Source organism: Lissotriton vulgaris, chromosome 6 (assembly GCF_964263255.1).
Source record: "Lissotriton vulgaris chromosome 6, aLisVul1.2, whole genome shotgun sequence".
NCBI classification, from domain to species: Eukaryota; Metazoa; Chordata; class Amphibia; order Caudata; family Salamandridae; genus Lissotriton; species Lissotriton vulgaris.
Genome location: NC_141694.1, coordinates 1,336,999,057 through 1,337,014,752, shown reverse-complemented (window position 1 = coordinate 1,337,014,752; position 15,696 = coordinate 1,336,999,057). Strand labels below are relative to the sequence as shown.

Here is a 15,696-nt window from a genome sequence, read left to right as displayed (position 1 = left end):
TGCCCTGTTTGTATGAAAGCAGTCTCCTCTGCGCACCTCTGAGGGTCGTGTAGACTGAGACTTCCCTGTCAGGGCCTGTATCTGCAGAATAAACGATTGAATCTTCTCCATTGCCGAATGACTTATTATTTCTGAATAAGGTATGGGGGCTATTGGTGAGTATAGTCCATTAGTATAATTTTTGGTTCCTTCAGTTGGCGACTCCGCCGGGACTCCACGATAGGGTAGTCCCCTCCTGTAAACAGGAGTAAAAGGGACAGGGAGGAGTTCTGGCCGAGTGGGTGGACAGAAAAAAGAATTCTGATTTGAAACACCTGTTTGGTGGAACGAAAACAAGAAATTCCACTCTCGAGCCCAGTTTCACTCCCAGCTGCTTAAGACCCTACGCCGGAGTCCTACAGGCTTAACCCGAGAAAAAAACAGACTGTGCCGGTCTGTCTAGGAGTCGGCAGTGGAGAATTCGCAATCGACCTGAGTGCACCAGGTGAGTGGACCTCTGATTGTATTGAATTAAGAACACTTGGAAGAAGTGTTCCTCTGTAGCGGTTAACTGCATTCTGAAGGTGGCCGGGGAAGCCGGACCACGATGGGAATCTGAGAATCTGACGTTGTGGCGAAGGGGCTGCGCTGGCAGATGCCTCATGGATTTATTTAGTGAAAACTTGAGATTATATCTGGTGCCTTAGCGGTGTACGGATTTACTCGCTTGGCCGAGGCCTCTTCGGGAAAGCCCTGGAAGCAACTGGGTAAGCTAGGGTTCTGGAGCTGCGCGCCCAGACTCCCGGCCCAACCAGAACAGAACCATGGGATGGCCTGTAAGAGGGTTCGTGGTTCGCCTACCAGGTGATCTCAAAACAGTCTAGCGACTGTTCCTTTGGTTGTTGAATTCTGTGGGTCTGGTATTCTGTTGAATCGGTTCCCTGAACAGGAGTCAACGGGCTCTGTTCATTCTGAAGACATGTCACCTGCATAGAACTAGTAATCAGTACTGAAAAAGGACATTGCCTTGCGACGTTTTACAGCAGTTTATTATGAAAAAATAGCCGAATATGAGAGTGTGAGTGGTGAAAAGGACGCGTCCGAATGTGGGTGGTTCTGGAATATACAAGTAGAATTGTGCGAACATTGCAATAATGTCTTGTTTTAGTAAATTATGTTTTGGGTGCTGCTGTCGTGAAATATATGGCTGGAAGAAAGACAGCCTGCCCCTCCCGAGGGCAGCCCCCGTTTTGATATGTATGTAAAACACAGTCTTACACCGATTGTTCAATACGATTTGGAATAGATATACAAAGGATAATCATGGTTTGCAATGGCCTCTAGTAAAGAAATGAGAGAGGACCCCGCTTGTTCCAGGGAACAGGGTACTTGAAACACTTTAGAAGTAGAGGACTATCCCTGGAGAAATATGTCTCAGAAGACTGGTAACTCACTACCAAGAATTCTGTCACACTCAACACATATATTCGGTCTCTTGTTCAAATTATTGGTCACGGACTAATTTATAACGTTTACAGTCTATCTATTTAAAATCAGTGGTTAAAATTTCAGTATGGAATCAATCGGATCCTACTGAAAGCATAAAATACACAAGCCTTTAATGATACTAGTACAAAAAGGGAGAACATTTCTTATAAAAAAACAACGTGATACAATTACATGTATACAACATATGAAAAAACAAGGAAAAAAGTACATTTGTATAAGTCGTCAAAGCATACAATCAATTACAAATACATAAGCAAACGAGAACCCCTTACTGTAGATAGAGCACCTGTTCGCTACAGATTATGAGATTCAAAAAGCCTTTATACAATTTCATTAGGACTTCTAGTCTAGTTCTATAATATAGTACATCTAGAGTCTCTATGGCTCGATTTGAATTCTATAGTAGAAGAATTGCATTAACGCGTTTCGGTGTTTCAACCTTGCGAATGTGGTCACACCTTCTTCAAAATAGATAAACTTGGGGTCATCTGGTACGTTAGACCGGTGTTCTATCTGTGGGTTAAAGAAATGTCCGTCAATACATTTTAGTGTATCTATATTGACCTAGTACTACATTATTGTACTCAACACTTCCATGTAGTCTTTTATCTATCGCTCGCCATAATACATAAATTCATATGGTGGTATCAACATCAGTCTATACGAATTGTTTCCTTAGGGTACTCATACCCTCTGTTACATATATCTTACATTTTCCATTCCTTAAGATTTTACAGATTATACATTGCTCGGTGTCAGGTCCCTCTGTTATACTGTAGTCTATGACCAATTACCGTAATCACATTCATATCAGCACCCTTATTCTACTGACCTCTTCTATATGGAGGCTGTTTTATTCAGGTTATTCATTGGTTGAGTCTTCACTTAATCATATTTTGCAGTGAGCAAATCCTCACGTTTGGTGTAGGATCTGATAGAAGGGTGAATAAATGTATAATTAGCAGTAATTTCACAGTAGTCCGCGCATATTGCTCTTTTCTTGACTAAGGTCAAACACGAATGGATAATCTTATATTTACCAATTTATTATAAATGCATATGGATAAGAAGTTCTCCTCCTTTGTTTCTTATTCACTTATTCAGATGTTAGCTATTCGGATGTTAGCTGTATTAAAATTTCCAGTTGGAGTTGATAGTTTGTCTCACTTAGGAGCAACTAATGAAGATAAATATGGGAGGACTCATTATATAGCTCTCGGTTTAGACTTAAATGTTTCTCTAAACATATCTTATGAGATTTGTAGCGAACAACAGGTGCTCTATCTACAGTAAGGGGTTCTCGTTTGCTTATGTATTTGTAATTGATTGTATGCTTTGACGACTTATACAAATGTACTTTTTTCCTTGTTTTTTCATATGTTGTATACATGTAATTGTATTACGTTGTTTTTTATAAGAAATTCTCACTTTTTGTACTAGTATCATTAAATGCTTGTGCATTTTATGCTTTCAGTAGGATCCGATTGATTCCATACTAAAATTTTAACCACTGATTTTAAATAAATAGACTGTAAACATTATAAATTACTCCGTGACCAATGATTTGAACAAGAGACCGAATATATGTGTTGAGTGAGTGTGACAGAATTCATGGTAGTGAGTTACCAGTCTTCTATGAGACGTATTTCTCCAGGGATAGTCCTCTACTTCTAAAGTGTTGCAATGGCCTCTAACAGGGTTGTTTGATGAGAAAAAGATCGATTATGTTCAAAACAAATTGTTTATGAAGAAAAGCCGCCAGTCGATATTTGACTCCCTGAATCTATGGTTGAAGGAGGCAAAACGACGACTGATAAGGGAAGAGAAATTGGGAAAGCTTAAATCAGGACAGACAGTCACTCAGAAAGCTATAGCTTATGACAGGAAAAGTGGAGGAGAATATCACACAAATGGACAGGCAGTTCCGGTTAGAGACGGACAAAAGTTATGTGGCCCGACCCGAGACCGGAGGTGAAATAGAGGAATTATTAGAAGCCCGACCACCTCCTCCTTATGCCCCAGAGGGATTGTATCCAGCCATACCCTTGTTAAGGACGGGCCAAATTGGAGTAGCATCGGCCGTGGGAACACCAGTAACTGCTCCCACGGCCCCTGCCGACAGATCAGTACGAGACGCGTTACTTCCACCTCCCACTCTCTGACCAACGGCCTCGCCTTTAGTATCTTTACAGCCGGATGCAGCTGCCCCTTCCCCTCTGCACCCTGTGTTCCTCTCCCCTCCGACAGACACCGCCATAGATCCCCGATATTTGGCGTGTTTAGATACCACCCCCAAGCTGCTTAGGCCGGACTTTAGTGATCAGCGAGTCTATACTAGGTCGTCATTGGGTACAGAAGAAAGAAAAGTCATAGTAACTCAGGCATCCCAGTGGATACGGAATGCCATTTATACTTTGGAAGATATTTGGAGCACCATGAAGGATTTTGAACCAGTAGCACAGCAACTGGCTTTGGAGAATATGGCAATCCGATTGATTTCACTATGGGAACAGTATTTTGAGGAAGGACTACCTCCTCAAATACTGTATGATATAAGAGATCGAGCTTTTAAATTTCAATTACAAGCTGATAAAGTATATCAGAATGTAGCAACCTTGGTGCATTACCGTGAACGAATGCACCGAAAATGTGCCGATTGGGGAGCGCAGCACCCCATGAGGAGAAGTGTGGCTCAGGGGTTGTGGAGAAGTGTGGCTCAGGGGTTAGAGGCGGCAGACCTGGAAGCTGAGATCGGCCCTGGACCAGGGTTCAATTCCCCGCCTCGGCGGGTCTTGGGCTAAAAATTCCACGGACTCGATAATTCTTGCTCCGGTGCCTTCTCGACTCACGGGTTCACACTCTGCGACTCTGGGCAATAGCTTGCTTAATCTCCACAACGGCCCCTCGCGGCGGGATGCCTGGCTTTCACCTTGTGGATACCCTGCCGGGGTTATCTCACAGGGGAATACCAGGACGGGTTCCCTAAGCAAGCGCCGGGACACCCACTGCGGGTAGCTGTGCGCTATATAAGCTCAAATACATTTACATTTACATGAGAGAAGTGCATCCCCTTTTCTACCCTGAACTACCTGAATTAAAGGATGGCGCTGCCAAGTAACTAGGGCTCGTGTGGACGCTAGGCTTCAGGAACAATGGGTTTATACCCCTTGAAAACAAAGCGAGGTCCTGACCCTAAAAGCTCAGCTCCCTGACCCTCGTAAAAATCCCACTGCTTATTATAAGGAATTGACTGAAGCCGCCAATTCTGCTATCATGACTGTTGGAACTGGGGTAGCCTGGCCTAGGGCAAGACTAACAATTCAGAGGCACAGTGTAAAGGTTGCAGACCACCCAAAAGTAAAACCACGCAATAGCACTCAAAAAGAAAACACTACACCAAAAATGTGGGAAAACAAGTACTGTTTTATAAAAATAATATACTCTTTGTTGTTAAAATATATATATAGCTTAGAACATTTCAGATTACTTGAGAATCAACAGTTATACCTCTTAAATTACTAGCAAATTATCAATTGGTCTTGAAAGCAGTTACAATACTCTTGAGCTTCTATCACACTTTTGCATTCAGTATATACAGTACTTTATATTTAATCACACACCATAACCCTGACTGGCATGTCACACTTACTCCTCCATAAGTTAGTTAAAATATAGCCTGTACTCTACACTTGGTTTTATAAATATCCATAACACTTTTAAACTGTTGCACAGGTTATCAATTAATTACCATAGGTCACTCTACACCTGGTTTCATGAATATCAATAGCACTTTTAGCTGTTGCACAGATTATCAATTAATTACCATAGGTCACTCTACACTTGGTTTTATAAATATCATTAGCACTTTTAGCTGTTGCACAGGTTATCAATTAATTACCATAGGTTATTACTTTTAAACCTGCACTATAACCATGGCTTCTCAGCAACCCTACTCCACCAGAGGGGAGAAAAACAAGCTGTCACACTGTTGAGTATCAGGGGTCTTGAAGACAGTTAGTTTTTAAATGTTAGGCCACTCGTTTCTTAGGCCCTCCTCCCTCTTCCTTCTCACTTAGTTCTGCACCGAGTGGGGGAGGAAACCAGACGAGTAGGAGACCTTACCGGAGCTCCCTCGCCCTCCCTCGCTCTTCCCGGCTTACTTGTATAGGCGGCCGGCAGGCAGTTCCTCCGCTCACCCCCTCAGCGCTCAGTCGCTTTACCTCAGGTGATCGGCCTCCTCGCTCCCACGCAGAGGAGCGGAGGCCCTCTCAGCTTCAACTCGGGCCGCAGTCACGGTGATTCCGCCACACGAGCGGCGGCGCCACAGCAGGAAGGATCTGTCCCACGGCGTGCAGAGCGGTCGTCAGACGCTCCACGGAGACGCTTCCTCTCGGCTCCCCTCAGCGGCGAAGATCGTCGTTTTCACCACACGGGGCTCTTCTGCGCATGCGCGGAGTTACAGTGTCTCCGCACTGGGCCTGCTCGGTCCTAGGCCCCTCCTGCGAGGCCGTCCTCCTCGGCAGTGAGTAAACAGCGCGCTGGCGCCGGGCATGTACACAACGCCCACACTTTCTTCCGAGTCCACCGGTGCGCCGATTCAGAGCGCGCTAGGCACCCCCGGTGTCCCAATTACGATGAAAGCCTGCAGGACGTCCCAGAACGGGTGGGACCTTTCTCCGCTCTCCACCACCTCACAAGTTAAGAGAGGGTCGGCTCACTACCAGTCCTGGCCCAGGTAAGAGGTGCCCAATGCCTACCAGGCCAACAGGTTACTTCTTGTCCTCAGAAGGGAGGGAGAATCAAAAGGGGCTTCCTTAGTAGAAAGTCACTGCGCACTTTTCCAGCGCTGGGACCCTAGCCCTCCTTACTGGACAGATAGCAGGCTCAGGGATCTTCTTTAGTTCAGATCCTCCCACTGGGCAGAGGACTGCGCTCCACAGCTCCGCAGTCTCCTTCTCCTGTCCTCACCCCCTCTATTCTAAACTAGGGGTCAGTCAGGCGCCCAGGGTCTCCCTGAAACTTCCACAGCGGGGACAAGACAAGAACCCCAAAAGAGGAGTAGAGGAGTGGATTCACTAGGCTGCTTCCCTTCACAGGAGACCAACCCTCTCACTAGCCTTTTCCCCACCTTCCGAGATAGCCTATCCTCCAGCTGACTCACAGGTAGACAAAATGACTGCCCTGCATTCCGCCTTATATAGGCTGCCCTTCAGTGGTCCAGAATGGACCAGAAGGTTCTAGAATGCCCTATGTTAGGCTATGGCCAAGTTCTGTGTGTGACAGTTAGGGCAGTTGGTGGCCACCATTTTAGGTGGTGCCAACTTTCCTGTCAGAACAGGCCTCTGGGCCTGAGGTAAAAGATTATGAGGGGGAGAAAGAACACCTATCCCCCTGGTCAACACCTACAAAAAGTCAGTAGACACAAAAATTAATAAGGGTATGAGGGGCAAAAAGGGGACAAAATAAATAATAATGAGGAGGGACTACGCAAAAAATCCAGACAGGTCTAACACGCGTCCCCCCCCAGCTGAAAGTGGGGAGAACTACCCAACCCCTTGGGAGTCCTCATCACTAAGGCGGAAATACCTGGAGAGACCGTCTGCATTGGCGTGGTCCACTCCAGGACGATGTTCCACCCGGAAGTCCATGCCCTGTAGGGAGATAGACCACCTCAACAGCTTGGGATTTTCCCCCTTCATTTGCATCAGCCAACGAAGGGGTCGGTGGTCAGTCTGAACCAGGAAGTGTGAGCCAAAGAGGTATGGCCGCAGCTTCTTCAGAGCCCACACCACCGCAAAAGCTTCCCGCTCAATGGCACTCCACTTCTGTTCCCGGGGAAGCAGTCTCCTGGATAAGAAGACTACAGGTTGATCCAGGCCCTCTTCATTCAGTTGCGATAACACTGCCCCAATGCCATGTTCTGATGCATCTGTTTGGACAATGAACTCCTTGGAGAAGTCTGGGGCCGTCAGGACAGGTGCCGCACACATTGCCTGTTTCAACTTCTCGAAAGCTTGCTGACAAGCTCCCGTCCAAACTACCCGTCAAGGTTGTTTCTTGGAGGGGAGCTCTGTGAGGGGCGCTACAATAGTGCCATACCCCTTCACAAAGCGACGGTAGTAGCCTGTGAGGCCCAGGAAAGCTCGGACCTCAGTCTGTGTCTTGGGGGGTTCCCAGGCCATGATTGCCTCAATCTTTGCCTGTAGGGGCTGCACAGTCCCCCTACCCACCAAGTGTCCAAGGTACACAACCGACCCCTGCCCAATCTGGCATTTGCTGGCTTTGATGGTCAATCCAGCTTGTCTCAGGGCCTGGAGAACGGCCTTAAAATGCTGCAGGTGGTCCTCCCAACTGTTACTGAAGACAGCAATGTCATCCAAGTAAGCAGCAGAGAAACTCTCCAATCCAGAGAGGACCTGGTTCACCAGCCGCTGAAATGTGGCAGGGGCGTTCTTGAGCCCAAAGGGCATCACACAGAACTGGTAGTGTCCCTCAGGCGTGGAGAAGGCTGACCTTTCCCTTGCTCCATCTGTCAGGGAGATCTGCCAGTACCCTGAAGTGAGGTCAAAGGTACTCAGATATTGGGCAGCTCCTAGCCGGTCAATCAATTCATCCGCCCTAGGGATCGGATGAGCATCAGTCCTCGTCACTGAATTCAGTCCTCGGTAATCCACACAGAACCTCAGTTCAGGTGTGGTGCCTGGTGGTGCGGCTTTTGGCACGAGCACCACCGGACTGGACCAAGGGCTGTTGGAAGGTTCAATTACTCCCAGCTCTAGCATTTTGGCAACCTCTCCATGAATGCTAGCCTTCACCTTGTCAGACAGCCGGTAGGTCTTTGACTTCACTGGTGGGCTGTCTCCTGTGTCCACGTCATGGGTACACAGGTGGGTCCTTCCCGGGACAAGGGAGAACAACGAAGAGTACTGCTCCAGGATCTGGCGGCAGTCCTCCCGCTGCTCAGGAGTTAGAGTAGGAGAGAGAATCACTCCCTCCACTGACCAATCCTTCTCTTGAGACGAAAAGAGATCTGGGAGAGGTTCGCTTTCCGCTTCCTCTTCCCCGTCAGTCACCATCATCAACATGACTTCGGGCCTCTCATGGTGGGGCTTGAGTCGGTTGGCATGCAGCACCCGTAGGGGCTGTCGAGGGGTCTTAAGGTCCACCAGGTATGTGGCCTTACCCTTCTTCTCCAACACCTCAAAGGGGCCTGTCCAGCGGTCCTGGAGGGCGCTAAGCTCTCCAGGCTCCATCACCCACACTTTCTGTCCAGGCTCCAATTCCACCTGGTGAGCATTGTGGTCATACCACTCCTTCATGACTGCCTGGCTGGCCTCCAAGTTGTCAGAAGCTTGCTTCCACAACTTTGCCATTTGGCTCCTGAAGGCCAGAATGTAGCTCACCACATCCTGGGGGGGGTTTCCTGGGAGACTTCTCCCAACCATCCTTCACCAGGCTGAGAGGACCACGTACAGGGTGCCCATACAGAAGTTCAAAGGGGCTGAAGCCCACTCCCTTCTGGGGCACTTCCCTGTAGGAAAAGAGTAAACAGAGTAGGAGGACGTCCCATTTCCTCCGCAGGCTCTCGGGCAGACTTCTGATCATGCCCTTCAAGGTCTTATTAAACCTCTCAACCAGTCCATTCGACTGGGGGTGATAAGGAGTGGTGAACCGGTAGGTCACTCCACACTCCTTCCACATTGCCCGCATGTAAGCTGACATGAAGTTGGTCCCCCTGTCAGACACAACTTCCTTGGGAAATCCCACTCGGGTAAAGATTCCCATTAGGGCTCTTGCCACTACAGGTGCAGTGACTGTCCTCAGAAGTATTGCCTCTGGGTACCGTGTGGCATGATCCACCAGCACCAGGATAAACCTGTGACCAGCTGTTGTTGGTGGATCCAAAGGCCCTACAATGTCGATGCCTACCCTCTCAAAGGGTGTGCTAACGACGGGAAGTGGTTCCAGGGGAGCCTTTAGCTTCACCCCTGTTTTCCCACTGGCCTGGCAGGTTACACATGTCCTACAGTAAGTGTTGGACGCCACTTTCATCTGAGGCCAGTAAAAGTGGAGGACAAGCCGTGCAAAGGTCTTGTCCTGGCCTAAGTGTCCTGCCAGGGGTATGGTATGAGCCAATTCCAAAAGAAAGGCTCGGTACTGTTGCGGGACTACCAAGGCCCTTGATGAACCAGGCAAGGGTACCTTGGGTTCACTGTAGAGGAGTCCATCCTCCCAGTAAATGTGGTAATGTCCCGTAACATCACCTGCTGCTTGGGCTTCAGCCTGTCGCCTCAGTCCCTCAAGGGTGGGGCACTCCCTCTGCCCCTTACAGAATTCCTCTCTGGTAGGACCTCCCTCCACATGACTCTCTGGAGGATTTACCCATCCCTGCGGAGTGGCTACTTCCCCCTCCACGGACTCCTGGTCCACCACCGCAGGTGGCCGATCTGTCTCATGGGGTGTGGAAGCCGGAGCAGACTTTCTCTGTCTCCGGGTCTGTCCCTTCTTAGCAGCGGGTTGGGCCATTGTTCCAGGCTCCAACCCAGGCGAACTCCCTCTCCGGGCAGTCGCAGACCGTGTGCTTGCACAGGCCCAGTCAGGTGTACCCAGCATCGCAGAATGCGTCCGGTATTCCACCTCTCTCCAAGTGTTGTGTTCCATGTCATTCCCCAACAGACAATCGACTGGCACGGCAGGGCTTACGGCAACTCGAAGTGAACCTGCAACCCCCTCCCACTCAAAGGGAACCTCAGCCACTGGATAGTGACCCATTCTGCCGTCAGCCATCGCGGCGGGGTGGAGTACATTAGGAACAATCTGCTCTGGAGACACCAGCTGACTTCTCACCATAGTCATGCTGGCTCCTGTATCTCTCAGTGCCTCCCCTCTCTGGCCATTGATGGTAACCCATTGCCCATACTTTGTAGTATTTGGGGGCACCTGGATCTTTGGCACCATCTCCCGCTCTCCCAGGGACACTAAGGTGACACCCGCCCACTCACCCCCCTTATCTAAGGGCAACTCCTCCCCGAGCTCTACTCTAGCTACTCCCGGTGACTTTCCTCCGGTGGGAGGGGGTGGTCTCTTTGGGCATCTGACATCCCCCTTATAATGTCCAACACCACCACATTCAAAACAGTGGAGAACCCATGGCTGCTGGCTTTGGCCAGGATTAGGGTTTCTGGGCGGGTTTGCCCTAGGGGTGAAACCTGCTCCCTTCCCTTGGAAGTTATTTTGGGGACCTTTAGAGAACTCTTTCTTTTTCTCCCCCCCCTCCTTCTTCTGGGGGGCTCCCTGTCCGGCTTTTTGAGTTTCCCCTCCAGTCCCCTTGGAGGACACCCGGGTACTTGTCCAGATGTCCGCCTCCTCTGCAAGCTTCCGGGGATTGGTCAGCTTGCTGTCCACCAGGTGTTGGCGCAGCTCGGGAAAACATTTCTCGAGGAGGTGTTCTCTCAAAAATAGATCGTACAGCCCCTCATAATCTTTTACCTCACTGCCCTTGACCCAACCCTCTAAGGCCTTCCTGGCGTAGTCAAGGAAGTCCACCCAGTTTTGAGTGCTTAATTTGTGGCTCCCCCTAAACTTCTGTCGGTACCTTTCTGGGGTAAGCCCGAACTTCCTTAACGCCAGCTTCATGGTGGGGTAGTTAGTTTGTTCCTCTGGTTCCAGGGCCAGCAAGGTGTCCCGACCAGCAGGAGGCATGTACCTGTACAAACCACCCCCCCCCAGTGCTTCTCCTGCACCCCATGAACCCTCAGAGAAACCTCATAAGCAGCCAGCCACTTAGCTATATCGTCCCCCTGACTGAAGCTCGCTATCAGGTCTTTTGGTAAATGGGGTTTGGTCTCCCTGGCTGACTCCTTTGGTTCGCTTCCACCATTCCTACCAGGAGAGGACCCCCGTCGCAGACTTTGGAGCTCTAGTTCCTTCAATCTGAACTCGTGGGCCATCCTCCTCTCCTCTTTCTCCTGCTCCAACTTAGCCAACTCCCACCTTAACTGTCTTTTCTCCCTCCTATCGGTGAGCTCGGCTTCCGTTAGGCTTCCCCCAGAGATGCTACTGCCCCTTCTGGAGTAGGACACTGGTCCTGGGAGTAAGTTTTCCCCTTCAGTGTGGAATAACTCTTCTACCTCCCCCACCATGTCCTGGTCGGCCTCTTCATCCTCCTCCTTCTTTTCTTGGTGTGCCTCCACCCAAGCCCTGAGACTGGTCTGGAGCTCCCCCTTCCGGGCACCATGTTTGAAAAATACCCCCATTTGTTGGCAGAACATTTTCAATTGTGACACGGAATAGACCTCTAGGTTTTCCACAGCGAACTCCATTGTGAGTCAGGCAAACCTAGATACACACCAGAAATTTCAGAGTTGCAAGGGCAACCTAAAGCCAACTCCACCCACCACCAGGAATACATTTGGAAAAATCAAAAAGACAAATTGGGAGGGCCGCAAGGAGAAAACTCCTGGTGTAGGTTTAGTGTATTACGTCGAATTACTAGTGAGTAGCTGCAACCAAGTCAGTATCCCACCGCTAGGCACCAATATATTGGAACTGGGGTAGCCTGGCCTAGGGCAAGACTAACAATTCAGAGGCACAGTGTAAAGGTTGCAGACCACCCAAAAGTAAAACCACGCAATAGCACTCAAAAAGAAAACACTACACCAAAAATGTGGGAAAATACGTACTGTTTTATAAAAATAATATACTCTTTGTTGTCAAAATATATATATAGCTTAGAACATTTCAGATTACTTGAGAATCAACAGTTATACCTCTTAAATTACTAGCAAATTATCAATTGGTCTTGAAAGCAGTTACCATACTCTTGAGCTTCTATCACACTTTTGCATTCAGTATATACAGTACTTTATATTTAATCACACACCATAACCCTGACTGGCATGTCACACTTACTCCTCCATAAGTTAGTTAAAATATAGCCTGTACTCTACACTTGGTTTTATAAATACCCATAACACTTTTAAACTGTTGCACAGGTTATCAATTAATTACCATAGGTCACTCTACACCTGGTTTTATAAATATCATTAGCACTTTTAGCTGTTGCACAGGTTATCAATTAATTACCATAGGTTATTACTTTTAAACCTGCACTATAACCATGGCTTCTCAGCAACCCTACTCCACCAGAGGGGAGAAAAACAAGCTGTCACACTGTTGAGTATCAGGGGTCTTGAAGACAGTTAGTTTTTAAATGTTAGGCCACTCGTTTCTTAGGCCCTCCTCCCTCTTCCTTCTCACTTAGTTCTGCACCGAGTGGGGGAGGAAACCAGACAAGTAGGAGACCTTACCGGAGCTCCCTTGCCCTCCCTCGCTCTTCCCGGCTTACTTGTATAGGCGGCCGGCAGGCAGTTCCTCCGCTCACCCCCTCAGCGCTCAGTCGCTTTACCTCAGGTGATCGGCCTCCTCGCTCCCACGCAGAGGAGCGGAGGCCCTCTCAGCTTCAACTCGGGCCGCAGTCACGGTGATTCCGCCACACGAGCGGCGGCGCCACAGCAGGAAGGATCTGTCCCACGGCGTGCAGAGCGGTCGTCAGACGCTCCACGGAGACGCTTCCTCTCGGCTCCCCTCAGCGGCGAAGATCGTCGTTTTCACCACACGGGGCTCTTCTGCGCATGCGCGGAGTTACAGTGTCTCCGCACTGGGCCTGCTCGGTCCTAGGCCCTTCCTGCGAGGCCGTCCTCCGGGCAGTGAGTAAACAGCGCGCTGGCGCCGGGCATGTACACAACGCCCACACTTTCTTCCGAGTCCACCGGTGCGCCGATTCAGAGCGCGCTAGGCACCCCCGGTGTCCCAATTACGATGAAAGCCTGCAGGACGTCCCAGAACGGGTGGGACCTTTCTCCGCTCTCCACCACCTCACAAGTTAAGAGAGGGTCGGCTCACTACCAGTCCTGGCCCAGGTAAGAGGTGCCCAATGCCTACCAGGCCAACAGGTTACTTCTTGTCCTCAGAAGGGAGGGAGAATCAAAAGGGGCTTCCTTAGTAGAAAGTCACTGCGCACTTTTCCAGCGCTGGGACCCTAGCCCTCTTTACTGGACAGATAGCAGGCTCAGGGATCTTCTTTAGTTCAGATCCTCCCACTGGGCAGAGGACTGCGCTCCACAGCTCCGCAGTCTCCTTCTCCTGTCCTCACCCCCTCTATTCTAAACTAGGGGTCAGTCAGGCGCCCAGGGTCTCCCTGAAACTTCCACAGCAGGGACAAGACAAGAACCCCAAAAGAGGAGTAGAGGAGTGGATTCACTAGGCTGCTTCCCTTCACAGGAGACCAACCCTCTCACTAGCCTTTTCCCCACCTTCCGAGATAGCCTATCCTCCAGCTGACTCTCACAGGTAGACAAAATGGCTGCCCTGCATTCCGCCTTATATAGGCTGCCCTTCAGTGGTCCAGAATGGACCAGAAGGTTCTAGAATGCCCTATGTTAGGCTATGGCCAAGTTCTGTGTGTGACAGTTAGGGCAGTTGGTGGCCACCATTTTAGGTGGTGCCAACTTTCCTGTCAGAACAGGCCTCTGGGCCTGAGGTAAAAGATTATGAGGGGGAGAAAGAACACCTATCCCCCTGGTCAACACCTACAAAAAGTCAGTAGACACAAAAATTAATAAGGGTATGAGGGGCAAAAAGGGGACAAAATAAATAATAATGAGGAGGGACTACGCAAAAAATCCAGACAGGTCTAACAATGACAATACCTGATAATGAACTGTTCTTCGGTCTTTTGATCCCAGTGGATATTTGGAGACAAATTCATGACACGGACCATGCCCCCGAGTTAGGTGGGACATGGGACCAATTGAAAACATGGGACAGGGAACGAAAGCCTAGAGACAAACATAGAGATGAGGTACTAGCAGTACCAGCTAAGATTATTACTTATATGCAGACTCTCCTTCCTCCTAGAAAAGTCGATTGGGACAAATTAACTGCAGAAGGTGGGGTACGGTTGTTCGTGAAAAGGTTTGTTACAAATTTGCTCCCTGAAATTATGTCCCGTCTCCAAGCATCCAAAAGCACGTGGACTACTGCCGCCCCGTCAGTCATTCTCAGTATGGCCCAATATTATGAACATCGAGAGAATGAAAGTAAAGAGAAAATCAGACAAGAAGACTAAGGATTTAAAAACTAGAGTTCTGTTACAGCAAGTCAGTAGGGGACAGAGCGCAGGACGAGGAGGGCGTGGCTCACCATCGAGGAGTGGAATGATAGGAAGGGGTGGAGGAGGACCCCCGAACATTGGTATTAATCAATGTTCTTATTGTAAAGAAGAAGGGCACAGGAAAGCAGATTGCCTCAGTGGCTGGCAAAATACGGCGGTAATAGAGGGAGAGGTAGGGGGCGGGGGAATATAGATCGGAATAGTATGAAACGAGCTGAAAGGCAACATGAGGATTCTCGGAAGAATTATTTTGACAATCCCCAAAACAGACAGTACTACAATGAAAATTATCGAGATGATGAGAATAGCGGACAGGATTAGGCATGAGACAGCCAAGGACAGAGCGGGGCCATATTACAGTACCAGTTGACCAGGAGGGACCTTATGTACAAGGGGAACTGTTGGGAATATCGGGAAAATTTTTAGTGGATACTAGGGCAATGAATAGCTCAGTTGCCCATACACTGGTCCCAGGGGCTGCTCTGTCTGGCCAAAATAATGCATCAGTGGGATTCTCTGGAATACCTGTGGTAAGCCCCGTTTCCAAACCTCTGCCCTTCACAATAGGTCCCATTTCTGTACATTCTCCTTTTCTGTTAACTTCAAATTGTGGAGAAAACTTTTTGGGTCTGGATATTCTGAAAAAGTTACATGCTCAAATTTATTGCACCCCCGATGGTGTCTGACAATGCAGAAACCATCTCCGAAGGCAGCTCAATATTTTACAAAAAATGAAAGCCTCCCCCCTGAATTTTCTAAGATTCCTCAGACGCTGTGGGCTACAGGAGACACCGATGTTGGTCTGTTAAGAATAGCCCCAGTGTCAATAACCTTCAAACCTAATGTCCAGCTGCCCAGCATTCCACAGTATAAAATTTCACCAGAAGGTGAACAATCCATGTTGCACATTATTCGTGACCTCATTCAAAAGGGGGTGGTGGAAGAGACAGCTACTAATGTTTGTAATAGTCCGATTTTACCGATTTTAAAGAAAATACCAATTGATGGTGCTCCGGAATTTAAATATACATATC

At 48.8% G+C, this 15,696-nt stretch overlaps 1 protein-coding gene across 1 annotated transcript in view; it reads right to left on the bottom strand.

Annotated features, from left to right (window-relative positions):
- The window catches only part of LOC147708863 (uncharacterized), a 678,829-nt gene that overhangs the window by 647,059 nt on the left and 16,074 nt on the right, over positions 1–15,696 (bottom strand). The window contains 1 exon segment of the mRNA XM_086925788.1: positions 15,188–15,300. Coding sequence (XP_086781914.1) covers positions 15,188–15,300 — 113 coding nt within the window.